This window comes from Eptatretus burgeri, chromosome 17 (genome assembly GCF_056783735.1).
Source record: "Eptatretus burgeri isolate ZD-2024b chromosome 17, Ebu_testis_v1, whole genome shotgun sequence".
Lineage (NCBI taxonomy): Eukaryota > Metazoa > Chordata > Myxini > Myxiniformes > Myxinidae > Eptatretus > Eptatretus burgeri.
This window is the reverse complement of record NC_140977.1, coordinates 12,556,179-12,570,354: the sequence shown is the minus strand read 5'-3', so window position 1 is coordinate 12,570,354 and position 14,176 is coordinate 12,556,179. Positions and strand designations below refer to the sequence as shown.

Genomic DNA, 14,176 nt, shown 5'->3' with positions numbered 1-14,176 from the left:
ACAGTGTGATGTGTTCTCTATTAAGAATGGCTTACCTTCGAGTAGCTGAGCAGCTTTGTTGGACTCCTTCGGAGGAGAATCATGTGGTTCCTGCTTTACATGCTGATTGCTCAAAGTATCTTGGGAAGTCTGAAAATAACTTTGGAAAGTTTCTATCTTCCCCGGATGAGCTTCACCTGTAAAACATTTGACAATTTGTTTCTTACTCTGGAAGGTATTTGTGCAATTAAAACCATCACTGGAAGAGTATTATTTTTATTATTATTCTTCTTCTTCAGACCTTTAACAAGCGAGGAGGAATCATCAATGAACTCGGACTCCACCTTCACTTCCACAATAAAATCTGAAAAAAAAAAACGAAACATCCCATTCCAACTCAACTTGAAATTGTAAAGAAACTAAACATCACACTACAGCTCTGGACAAGCATGTGCTTCTTTTTCAGGAAAATGGACAGAATTCAGGGAATCTGGTACTGGAAATGGATAACTAAATCTGACAAAGAAAATTTTTAAATGACAATGTCGCAACTTACAGAAAAAAAAACAAAATAAAAAATAAAACATGGTCGAGATTGTCCGATTGTGTGTGTGTGTGTGTGTGTGTGTGTGTGTGTGTGTGTGTGTGTGTGTGTGTGTGTGTGTGTGTGTGTTTGTGTGTGTGTGTGTGATTCTCCACACATTTAACGTATTGTTACGGCTGTGGACATTCGCAAACCACCATCCAGGTCCCGTAGGTGAGGTATCTCTTAAGTACATGTGTAGTTTGCCCCAAACCCGTTGTTTAGAGGGAATAAATGTGATTCATTCGGGCTGCGACGCTTTGAGAGAGCCGTTTTTCTGTTCAATCTTTATTTTGAACCAACCACGTCTCAACCGCCATCACACAACAACCACCAACCACAACTCCGCTTCACAACAACCACAACCACACCTGCCTCTCAACAACCACGCCATTCTCACCACTCCGCCAGCAACCGTCAACATCTCCACGAACACAAAAGGGGAACAACAACAACAACACCTCCCACCCCGGTTTCTCTGGTAAACAAGAATGACGGTTGGAACTCAACTCCCACCCCGATTTCTCTGGTAAACAAGAATGACGGTTGGAAACTCAACTCCCGCCCCGATTTCTCTGGTAAACAAGAATGACGGTTGGAAACTCAACTCCCACCCCGATTTCTCTGGTAAACAAGAATGACGGTTGGAAACTCAACTCCCGCCCCGATTTCTCTGGTGGAATGTCCCCCCCCACCCCCCCGCGTGTCGCGAAGGGAGGGGCGGGGTGCTGGGGAAATAAAAGGGTGCACGGAGGCGCCGTTAAAGAGAAGTCAGGTCAGAGGAGGTCAGGTCAGGGCGGTCGGTGAGAGTGTCAGTATCAGTCGGCGGTTCATGGTCTTCTGCCCGTCTGGGTCTTGGAGAAGCGGTCCGTAGAGCAACCTGCTCGTTGGAGCTTGCAGTCGGTGGAGAGTCCAGACGTCGCGGAGGGGACGCGGACTGGAGGTGCCGCTCTGCCAGCTGTGTCGCGCGGACCTGCGCGTTCGAACAAGGAGCACCGGAGAGAGCTCGCCCACCATCGCACCACGAGGGTGCAGGTAACCTGCAACGGTCTCGTGGGACTCGTTCGGTCTGCCAAGTCCCACGCCATAAAGGCCCACGGGCCCCGTCTACCCCCTGGTCTTTGAGGGTGGCCTTTTCTTTTGTTTTTGTATGGATCTTGTGGCGCCGTGTCTTGTGAAATAGAACTGTATAAGTGTTGCCGTGTGTACGCGTTAGTCGGTCATATTACATTTGCTTTTTGTGCATAATTGTTTTAATTGCTATATGTGTGCTCTCAGTGTGTCATGTAAATAAAGTGCTTGCATGTTGAACTGTTCCCGTTTCGCTTTGTCTTTTCTCCATTGACTCTCCATCCTGCTTCACGTAAAGGGTTCGTAGCGGGTGCAAGATCCCGGTAATTAATCTGAACCGTCGAGGTCGACGATAACACCGCTCGGTTATCCCGATAGGACGGAACGGTCCGCCCAAGCGGCTCGTGTCCGGAGTCGACCTGTGGCGAGGTACGATCGCCCGGTTTACCATCCGCGTGGGTACTTAGGTAGGTCGAGTTTGGCGAACAACCCTATCATACGCGGGTGGCCGATTGGCACGATTGTGGTGAGGTCGAAAGGCCCACCCGTGACTGGCTCCGGGCGATAGTTCCCGGAGGATCACGACTGAATTGTCCGTCCGGTGGGCGACGTGCCGCGATTCTCTCCCATCACTACTTTCTCTGACATCAACTCATCTTGGGAATTCTTTCAAAGAAACTTGCTCTCCCTCATGCACAGATTTATCACCTCTTTCGATATGGTGTGACACCCTGCCCTGCTCAACAAACTCTCTTTCTTTGGTATCCATGGCCATCTCCACTCATGGCTCGCAGACTTCCTCTCCTGTCGCAGTCAACGTGTGGCTCTTAATGGAGTTCTCTCATCCCCTCTTCCTGTCCAGGTTGGATTTCTTGAAGGCAGTGTTCTGGGCCCTGTTCTTTTTCTGCTTTTCTTCAATGATCTCTCTGAATCCCTGGAAAATCCTCTGTATCTCTTTGGTGATGACTCCATCCTCTGCCGAACCATCTGTCATCTCTTCGATCAGCAAGCAGCAGCATCTTTGCTCTTTGCAGATCTCGGTAAAATCACAAACTGGTCCAACATGTGGAACATCTCTTTCAATCCTGACAAATCTCACACTCTCACTATGTCTCTCCGAAGGGACCTTCTGGAACCCCTCCCCCATCTACTTTCTCAACAATCCTCTTGAAGAAGTCCTTTCATTCAAGCTTCTGGGTCTCACTATCTGCAATGATCTTTCTTGGGAAAGCCACATTTCCAAGCTGGCCTCCAAAGCCAGTCTCGGACTGAGCATCCTCTGTCATGCAAAGTCCTTCCTTGGCACACCCTGAGCTCCTGACCACAAACAAAGCTTTCGTCAGCAGCCTGGTGGAGTACCGCTCTCCCCTCTGGGCTGGTGTTCCCGCCTCTCACCGTTCTCGGCTTCACACTGTGGAAACCAAGGCATTTCGGATCATTGGTATCTCCCGCGGTGAGGCTGAGTCTTTGGGCGCCTCACTCTCTCACAGGGAGTGGTCTTTCTGTCTTCCACTGTCTCCTCTCCGGTCTTGCCCCCCTCCCCCCCCCCATATTTCCGCAGGGCGCTCATGGTCCACCAACAATCCCCTTCTGGTAGAACTGCTCACCACTCTTTCATTCCTCTTTTTCCCACCTTTGGAACAAACTTCCACACTCGCTTCAATTCCACTCTTCCCTCCAAGTCTTCAAAACAGCTGTTCACCACTATCTCTTATCTTCCCCCATCCAAAACCTCGATCTTTTCTACCTCCGTTAATCCACCCCAAACCCACCTCCTTCAAATTCCCTGCTTTCCTTCCCGAAAGTTCGCTGTTGTGTAAGGACCTGAAAGCCCCTGTCGTGTCCATCTTGTATACCCCGTGTTCCCCGCCACATCCCTCTCCCTTCCACAGATCTCCTAATGTCTCAGTTCTCCACTGTTTTGTCCTTCTCTCTCCTGCCCCCTCTTGTTGTGCATTCTGTGTGTTCGCTCTCATATGAGCCTCGACAATGGAGACAAAAACAATGAATAAATAAATAAAAATGCACTTTTCGACACTTTAGAATTTAGACTGCTGAGACCCCTTCAACTGTTGAGACCCCCAAGACCCTCCAAATACCCTGAGGACACAAAATACCTTGAGGACCCAAAAGATCCTGAAGACCCAAAAGACCTAAAAGACCCAGATGACCCAAAAGACCAGATGACCCAAAAGTTCCTGAGGACCCAAAATACCCATAAGATCCTGAGGACACAAAAGACCCTGAACACGCAAAATATGCAGAGGACACAAAAGACCTTGAAGCCCCAAAAGATCCTGAAAACCCAAAATACCCCAAAGATCCAAAAGACCCATTTGATCCTGTGGAACTAAAAGACCTTGAAGACCCAAAAGACACAGATGACCCAAAGGTTCCTGAGGACTTAAAAGACCCATGAGACCCCTTTTACCTTTAAGACCCTTAAGACGTCTTTTACCATTAAGACACTATTAACACTTTTGACAGTTTTAGATCCCTTCAACCTTTTGACCCCTGGAACCTTTAGACCTTTACACTGCTTACGTCCCTTGAGACCCCTCAGACCTTAACACCATTCAGACCTCTTACACCTTTCAGACAGATTAGACCCTTGACCATTTAAGCTTTAGACCACTTTTTTGTAGCTGTCTCTCTGTGTTGCTGTGTTTCGCTGTCTTTGTCTCTTTCTCTGTCTCTCTCCCTCTGTTCCTTATGCACGGCCACGTCTTTTAAGTTACAAACTTCAAACTCGGGGTACAAACACAACTTTGTGTGGGGGTTAACATAGGCTATGTGGCAGCGGCCTCACACGGGGGTGTGGGGGTGTAAATTCTCAATGTAAATTTGTACCGTGTAGCGCCACCTGGTGGTCGTGGCAGAGGGTATTATAATTTCCTTTTTTTACATGGGCAATGCTGAGGATAAAGCATTCTTCGCACGGGTAAATTGGTTCTTCCCTTCTCCGCCCCCACCTCCCCCCACAAAAAAACGGAGGGGCCTGTCAACACCCGTCATCGTGTGTGAGACATTTCTAGCAAGAAGGGACATCAGGTCGAATGGGGGGCAAAAGGGGTGGAGTGGAACGTGAGGATGGGGAGGGAAGGGGGGAGGGGGAAGGAGGGGGGGTGAGGGATTAAAGCACTCTACGCACATGTAAATATGACTTCCTTTCCTTCTCCTTCTCGCCCAAAATTTTTGGCAAACCCAACGACTAATTGGTCCGTCAGCGAATCGATGAGTAGACTCTGCTAGTTAGTCGATATAAACGTTCCTGTAAAGTTATAAATATACCATCAGAGATGGGGAATCCCCTGCCATTGAATGAAAAAGGTCATACATATTCCAGATAATGAGTGAGGTGAATTGGAAACAAGACAACATTTGGTCATAATCTCGAAAAAGTTCCCTGGGGTGAGGAACGTAGTAACCAAAAATAATTGAAATCAGATAAGCGTTTTTCCATTTATTTCAAAAAACATTTTTTTGAAGATGGCCGCCCCAGTCGGCCATCTTGGATCTGGCCATGCCCAAAATCAATAGGGTTCTTCCTTTTCAGGTGGTACATGTGTGACCCAAATTTCAAATCGATATTGCGAACAGATTATGAGTTATCGCACTCACAGCTATAAATGTTCATGCCCGGACGTACAGCTGGACGACCTGGGTGACAACAATATCCCCCTTCCGCCACGCGGCGGGGGATAAAAACATTGCGATAAAACGCTGTGGTAACGTAAACCAAACCATCCGTTTGAACGTTCCTGTGTGAAAAAGTGAAACGTTGTAGCAACGTTTAATTGCTTGCTGGGTATATATATATATATATATATTTCTTGGTAAATATATATATATATATATATATATATATATATTTTTTGAGGCCCCGCAAGGAGGAGTGATGTAAGCGACATTTTTTAATGATATGATGATGATGATAGGCTCAGATGATAGGGTAAGGGTTAAAATAGTGCTATATGGCATTAACTCAAAAATGGCCGATGTGTCCCTTACATCACTTCTCCTCGCGGCGCTATTTTATATATATATATATATATATATATATATATATATATATATATATATATATATATATATATATATATATATATATATATATATATATATTTCAGCACGCCCCTTTCTTTGTTCCACCATCAGATTTTTGTTACTGCATGAAATGAAACAGGATTTGACATACATAGTAATGATATTATTGTCTTCCTTTCGAGGATCCTCAAAATTTGTTTTCATGATTATGGTAGTTAATCTATAATAATATTTCGGCACGCCCCTTTCTTTGTTCCAACATCAGATTTTTGTTACTGCATGAAATGAAACAAGCTTTGACATATATAGTAATGATATTATTGTCTTCCTTAAGAGGCCCCTCAAAATTCGTTTTGATGATTATGGTAGTTAAACAGTTCATGTTCTCCATTTGCAAAATGGGAGGAATTATTGCACAAAAAAGAAATAAAAATGTTTCCCATTTTTTGGAGGACCACTAAGATGAGTTCAGCTCATAGAATCACACTCCATTTGGGGAGAAAACAGTTGAGTTCATACCTGACTAATTTGCACTTTCCATGTGCTGTCGTTTCTTCACAAAACCATGACTTTCTGACCAGCTAAAATCTACAAGATATGAATATGTACACGAAACTGATCCGGCCTTTTGGATCACTTTAAAGTAGGGTGCCCTGTAATTTTAATGCGCTCTATGGATCCTCCGGAACTTACGAATGGTACACGTTGTGTAGTCACTAAACTACGTGGTAATGTCATCGAAGTGGAAAACTTGAATGATAATCGATGGATAAAAATGATATAATATATTGTTTAAAATACATTCATGCTATCTGTCTTTTACCATATGTTGCCAGTGATGCCCGTCGAAGACGGGCACCTTTACTAGTGCATATATATATATATATATATATATATATATATATATATATATATATATATATATATATATATATATATATATATATATATATATATATATATATATATATATATATATATATATATATATATATATACAGGAAGTCGTCGACTTACGACGTATGCGACTTATGAATGTTCGACTTTACGACCACTTTACGGCTACGTAAAGTGGCCCCAAACTCTACTTTCTTTTTTTGTATGTAAAATATACGTTAGCCGACTTAAAACTAAGTCGACTTACGACCGATCGGTCGGAACCAATTGTGGTCGTAAGTCGACGACTACCTGTATATATATATATTGTGGGCTGGGGGTCGGTGGGTGGTGGCGAGAATGCCCACTAGTGGGGGAGGTTTGCGTCATCTCCCACCAAACTCCCCGGAATTGTAGGCCGTCGCTCGGATAACTCTGCAAGCCGGCGGGCCGTTTAACCGACCGTGGTCGCCAATATTTCAACCGCGTAGCGTAGGGTCTATTTGTCTATAACCAATTTACCTAATCAACTATGCGATTTCGACTACCGGGGAAACCACGCCCTCGGCATGTCTTGCTCGAACCGGGTCACTCTACCCGTCTACCGACAGTGGTAGAGTTCCAACTACCGACTACCAACTCCGGTTCGGGTGCAGCCGAGCGGAAACTGCCAAAGCCATGCCGGCTGGAATGAACGGATTACATCGGGTATAAAAACCCGGCTAAAGTCAGATCCGAACCATGCTGGACCAATGCAAGAAGGGACGGAAATGAACTGGGGGAATTTCTAACAAGTTTTATTTACAGTAAATGAAGACACAAAGCAAGACAACACGAATATGCAAGAAGTATTTACAATGATCCAAAAACACTTATTCAGTTCTACTTAAAGACGGGCCCACATGCAGACACACGCACAAAATTAAAAGAAACCCAGAGTCTTTGTTGGACCCTCGCAGCTGTGGAGAGAGACAAGCTGCGGGCCAGAGTTCGGTGGTGTACCTGACCGTCGGAGGAAGGGCATGCTCCGCGATGCGGCATCTGACAATGGTGGCTGGTTTGGTCCCCAGTCACACGTGTGAGATTCGAGGTTCGTGATGGAGCTAGGGTGGTGAATGGCCGGGGTCCACGGAGGGGGGTCGGGTCGCTCTTCCCTTCCTCATAGAGGGCCAGCAGAGACACGTTCGCCGCCTCGACGCCAACCAACAACTCTTCAAAAGAACTTTTAAAAGACTCTCCAAGACCTCAAAAAGACCCCCCAAGACCTCAAAAAGACCACCTGCCTCAGAGAGTGCTTGGGAATTTATGGACCTCCCTCAGCAAGGAGGGGCCTTGGTAAACACACCTCGCTGTCCGCCTATGATCGGACAGGTCCTACGGCCCACCTTTCCAGGGCAGGGCCTTGGCCCCTGCTGGGAAACCCCAGCCACTCCTTCACGCAGACCAACACTCGACGAGTAACAGTATCAACGCTGCAACGGCCCCTGCCGGGAAACCCCAGCCAGTCTTCCACGCGGGTTCATACTTGACGAGTAACAGTATCAATGTTGCACAGGCCGTCGTGCAAGAGTTACAACGTTTGTGGAAGGAACGTTTGTGGAAGCGGCAAGGAATGGCTGCAAGACCCTGCCTTGGCAAGTCAGAGTGCTTGTAGACAGCGGGTGGGTCATGGATCGTGATGTGGAATGGAATGGTTGTTCGTTGAATGTAAAGATTTAATAACCTAACTAAAAAGAAATCGCAACGCACGCCTTTGATTCTCCCACTAGTCAAAAGAAAAGGGATCTGACTACACACATACTTAACGACATAATTGACTTTTGGGACATCTGTGTGTTGAATGCAAATGGTTTCCAGATCTGTAACAAAATATATATATATATATATATATATATATATATATATATATATATATATATATATATATATATATATTGTTGTAGATGTTCCCGCCCGTCGGCGTGCGAACTACCGCGTCTAACCAATAGCGGTAGCTTCGCCCACCGAACAGACAATCCAGTCGCGGCTTTCCGGATCAACGCCGGAAACCAGCCACGGGTGTGTTTTTTAACCACACCACAACCTTGCCCGCACTCTACTCGCACGCGACAGGGTCCGATCGGCAAATCTTCGATTTACCTAATTATTCGCGCGGGTAGGTTACCGAGAGATTGTACCTCAACAGGACCGCTTGGAAACGAGCCGCTTAAGCAGCTGGCTTCCTTTTGGGATAACTGAGCGGGGTATTATCGCGCAGTCCCGTTGGACCCGATCACTTTACCGGCGATTTAAAAACCAACTATATTCCGAGTGCAAGATGGGGCAGTTCAATGAGGGAATGGACGCAACGAACAGGTTTACATTCACACAAGGACATTTATTATAATAAAGCACATATGCAATTAAACAAGGCAAAACACGTATGCAATTATACAAGCAACAAAACACGACAACAGAACTACAACCGTCTAATTATTATGTGCAGTCACTTGCACTTAACAACAGTTCCTACTTATTAAACGGGTCCACGGACACACGTGCGCACACACACACCCAAGAAATGGTGGCAGAGGCCTTTAATAACGAGCTCCAGCTCGGAGGACAGGTGAGCTGAAACCCAGAAACTATCTCGAACCTCTCCACCTCATGTGGTCTTCAAGTTGTTCGGACCCGGGTTCCAGCGAGAGCGAGCTGGATCCAATCGCCATGAGCTGCGATCCTTCCCGAGCTCCCGCAAATCCTCCCGTGCTTCTGAACACGTGCTGGTGAGACGAGGCGCCGATCCTTCCCGTCAATGCGTCGCTTCCCTGTGGAACCACCTCCAAGAAGAGGTCGATGAGTCGCACCAAGCCGGGAACCAAAATGGAGAACGAAGAGCTCCACAAACCAAGAAGAAGAAAAAGCCACCATTCGCAGCTCGAGCCAAGCAACCGGCTCAACTACCTTCCAAAACAAAGCAGCTCGAAGCAAAAAGCTCTCCCGAGCCAAACAGAAGCCGAAGCTCACTGAACCACCAAAGCAAAAAGCCTCCAAAAAGCCTCCTCCCGAGCCAGGCCTCAGCCGAAGCTCACTGAGCCAGCCGAAGCAAAAAGCTTCCGAAGGCCTCAACCCTAACCCAAGCCAAACAGGACCCGAAGGTCTGCTGAACGATTACTCTCTGCCGAAGCAAAAAGCGTACTACTCCAACTCCCGAACACGAACAAAGAAAAGATCTCCTCTTATCCTTCTCTCGCCCTTCCCCCGCTCCCGGCGTGACTCATGACTCATGCCCTCGTGCTCCATCCCCCGCTCAGCCACGGGTGGGAGGGAGTTGTTGACATCATGAGTCCCGGGACGGCAGGGTTCTTCTTGCTCTTCGCAGAAGAGGGGGAGGGATGTCTCCATTGTTCGTTTCCTAACTATTAAATGGATCCGCAGCGCATCTAATCGATTTCTGAACATTTAAACAATGGAAGGTGAGCTATCTAGGGAACAAGCACTTATCGACATAGCTGACTAAAGGAACCTGTATGTTGTGTGCAATCGAATTCAAAATTTGTAACAATGTATATATCTCTATTATAATACCAAGCTTGCACACTAAAAACTCGGCTCGCCGTCACATGATCCCTATGAAATTGCTGTGGCACTTAGCGGACATGTCGACAATGTTTGGGAAGTCTTGGCGTTCCATAGTACCACTTGCATTTTGCACAATGCGTATTTTTGTCATTCCCAGTGTACGGTCTGTCGTCTGCTACCAGCTATTTTGTACTGCTATCCTGTGCATGTGCACGGGTATTGCTAGTATATATATATATATATATATATATATATATATATATATATATATATATATATATATATATATATATATATATATATATATATATATATATATATATATATTTCAATTGTGCTATTTCAGAGAATGTTACCGGTATACCCAGAAATTAGAAGTCAATGACCATTGACCCCTAACAGTTTGCCGGGAAACTTGCTGACCCCGGTAACATCATTGAAGAAGCATGCTCATGTGGAGCAGCTGCCTGGCATACAGGACCCCGATTATGTACAATTATCGAGTCAAAACTTCTTCCTCCTCCACAAAGGATGCCATGAAAACCTATAAGAGCCTGCACGGCTACAATATTGTGGAGAGCTGGGTTTATGGGACGGAGACTTGGAACGTGCCAGAGAAACAGGATGCTGGTGATGCCCAAAGTAAGTACCAACCCATATTAATCAGCAATGGACACTTGTAAACACACCAGCTTGTCATACCAGTGTGGGCCCATTGAGGAATAGCATCGGGAGAGTGGTGGTGCAGATGTGCATGGCTCACAGAGTGGGTATGCTGTGGTATGTTTGTGGGAAATTCCACATAAAACTATTATGCGGTACTTAGACAAACCATCAATGGTCAGAAATGAAAGTGGACATCTTGGGGAACCTGCAGAAATCAGCAATATAATACTCTCCATTTCCCTGTTTTATTAAAGATGAATTAAAGCAACAGAATATGGGTATTGTAACCTTAGAAATGTTACAGTTTGATTGGTAAATTTTTTATTTTACTGTACGTTTCTTATGTGACAGTTATTTTGAGTGTGGTCACTCAGAATGTGAACTTTGGTGTCTCTTTTATGTTTTGATGATGTTCTGTCTCCCTATTCGGGTTTTCTGGCATCTACCCTATCTGATGAAATAATGGATTCGCACATAACGTTTCGTGTCCACTGCATCGAGAAAAATAAGGAGTGTTGATAATGTTTCTTATGATTTTTATTCCAAATCTCCCTCAATTTCTTGGAAATATGACAGAGTCTAACGGCAGAAAAATATAGATCAAAGTTGTGATCAGAAAAATAAAATTCCGACCGCAAGTAATCCCGTCTTGATTTTAGTGTCAGTCCCGTGATGTACGAATCATCATCTCTCGTCGGACGCAAATAACGCTAGCATTAGAAAATCTTGCCGTCTTGCAAACTTCCCGATTGATGGATATAATCGGCACTTGCAAGCGTGTCAGCACATTTCCATTCGCCGTCGAGCACAGCGTTTATCTTCATGTCCGTGTCTTTGCGAGAACCGTAACATACGAATCCAGCGTGAGGACGCCGAGCCGAACGAGGTGACTCGCATTTGTCTGATAATTCTTAATTTTAACCAACGCTAGAATTTTTTTGGTGCTTCGTGAGGATCCGAGAGTTAAGAATTATGTTTTTATTTTCATGTTTAAAGTGATTATTTTCAAAAGTTCGAAAGAAATAGATTCGATTTTAACGTTATTTTTCGCTTGCAAGTGTGGCTTTCTTTGCTACTGAACTCGTCTGTGTTTTCTTCGTAATTTATAATATCGGACTCTCTCAAAATGTGTTGTTTCTTTTCTTTTTCCTGTCATAGTAAAAATTATCTGTTTCTTATCCCAAAATATAATAGCGAACGCAGTGAGCTTCATACTTAACGCATGCACGTGAGAGAATAGGAAACAACAACAACAACAACAACAACAACAACACAATCCCCCTGGCTATTTGGAATCCGTGTCGTTGGATATGACCTTTTACTTCCGGTTGTTTTTAAACGCTGTGCGGTGTATAAACACGATTGGGTTTTATTTCTATCTTGTGAATATTACTTAACGCGTGCACATGAGAGAATAGGAAACAACAAAAACACCACAATACCATGGCAATTGTGAATCCGTGTGGTTGGCTATGACCCTTTTGCTTCCGTTTCTGTTTTTTTTTTTTTGTTTCCGGTTTTTGTCATGGGGAATGATGCATGCCGGGAGATAAAGGCATCGTCGGAGACATGAAAGACCCAAATAATATCAGACATGGTGTATATTTCCTCCACTGATTTTAATAAAGATATCTCCCGCATCATCAAAAAATAATTTTTCATCGTGATTTACGTTACTTGATTGCTGATCCCGAATCCAGGCCGAAGTAACCGGAAATTGCTTATACAGTTGTGAACTAGTTATAGGTAAAGTCAGAAACGAATGTAAGAAGAATACTACGTTCGCTTCTAGTATTTATTTTTTCAGATGAGATCCTGTTCTAGGCAGTGTAGTTGTTGTTGTGAAGGTAATGTTGAGGTAATATTAATTTTTTCAGATGAGATCCTGTTCTAGGCGGTGTAGTTGTTGTTGTGAAGGTAATGTTGAGGTAATATTTATTTTTTCAGATGAGATCCTGTTCTAGGCGGTGTAGTTGTTGTTGTGAAGGCAATGTTGAGGTAATATTTATTTTTTCAGATGAGATCCTGTTCTAGGCGGTGTAGTTGTTGTTGTGAAGGTAATGTTGAGGTAATATTAATTTTTTTCAGATGAGATCCTTGTGCTGTATCACGTGATTGGGTTTTCGTATATCATGACTCTCCCGCTAGGGGTGGCAGTGATGTACATCTGGACGCGCAATAAAGCGGAGTTACTGCTAACACTCTTGCTTCCCATGTTCCGCTGCACCTCGGACACCACAGTTGGCTGACGAGGATGGTTGATCGACGAGTCACGGCGCACGGACAGGTGCCCATTTTCGTCGGAGACGACTTCGAATTGTTTTGAGAACAGTTGGGGTGCTATTTCCACGCGAATGATGTGGTCGACGAGAGCAAACAGAAGTCGATCTTGCTCGCCTCGCTATCGGCGGAACATTATCGACTGCTGAGTGATTTGGTGGCGCCGGACAAGCCCAGTGGGGACACGCTGTCGTTTCAGGACATTGTGCGGAAGATGAAAGCACACATGGCGCTGGAGAAGTCATTACAGCTGGCTCGATACCAGTTCGATCGCCTCGCGAAAGGTACGGAGGAGCGCGTCGCTGATTTCGTGGTCCAACGGTGCGTTATGTGGGGAATGAGGGCGGTGATTCCACCGAAGTTCAGGCAGCGGTGTTTGGAAGAACTGCATGTCAGTCACCTTGGCGTCCTGAAGACCAAGAGTCTTGCTAGTAGCCTGTTGTGGTGGCCGGGGTTGGACAAAGACATTGAGCAGTTGGTTAAGCGTTGCGCCACGTGCCAAACAGATGCTGATAACCCGCGTCGAGCTTCGGGACTATGGCCTACTCCAGTCAGAGCCTGGCAGAGGGTCCATGTGGATTTTGCAGGGCCGGTTAATGGCAAAATGTTTTTGATTGTGATCGATGCATTCTCTAAATGGCCGGAGGTTGTGGTATTGCAGCATACATCAGCAAACATTACAGTAGAGAAACTGCGGACGATCTTTGCTAATAAAGGATTACCCGAGATCCTGGTCTCTGATAATGGTCCGCAGTTCATCGCAGGTGTATTTGATGAATTTATGCATCAAAATGGTATTTGACATCTAAGGTTCGCACCGTATCATCCTGTGACGAATGGGCAGACGGAGTCATTTGTTAAAATGTTGAAACGAGCTTTACGCAGGGGGGGTGTTGCACCTGTGCAGACGGTGGTCGATGTCTTTTTGCTCCAATACAGGAACGCTATTCATCCTGTCACGGGCGATTTTCTTACCATTCGTCTCTATGGACGGGCATTGCGGTCCAGACTGGATTTGCTGCGACCTGGAGGGTCGGTGAGTGGGGCGGTGTCGCGCCCGACGCTGCTGCGCGGTTTTGATGTGGGACAGCGGGTAATGGTGCGCGATTATTT

General features: G+C 45.3%; 1 protein-coding gene across 5 annotated transcripts in view; it reads right to left on the bottom strand.

The window, feature by feature from the left end:
- LOC147009336 (uncharacterized) overlaps window positions 1–14,176 on the bottom strand; it is a 142,761-nt gene that overhangs the window by 121,240 nt on the left and 7,345 nt on the right. For 4 of the 5 annotated variants that reach the window (XM_085861773.1, XM_085861778.1, XM_085861779.1 and 1 more), the window contains 2 exons: window positions 281–343; window positions 36–176 (listed from right to left, as the gene is read on the bottom strand). In XM_085861773.1, the coding sequence (XP_085717899.1) occupies window positions 36–176; window positions 281–343 (204 nt within the window). Of the gene's footprint in view, window positions 1–35; window positions 177–280; window positions 344–14,176 lie in introns of those variants that run through there. The other variant, XM_085861776.1, reaches the window with a different exon arrangement.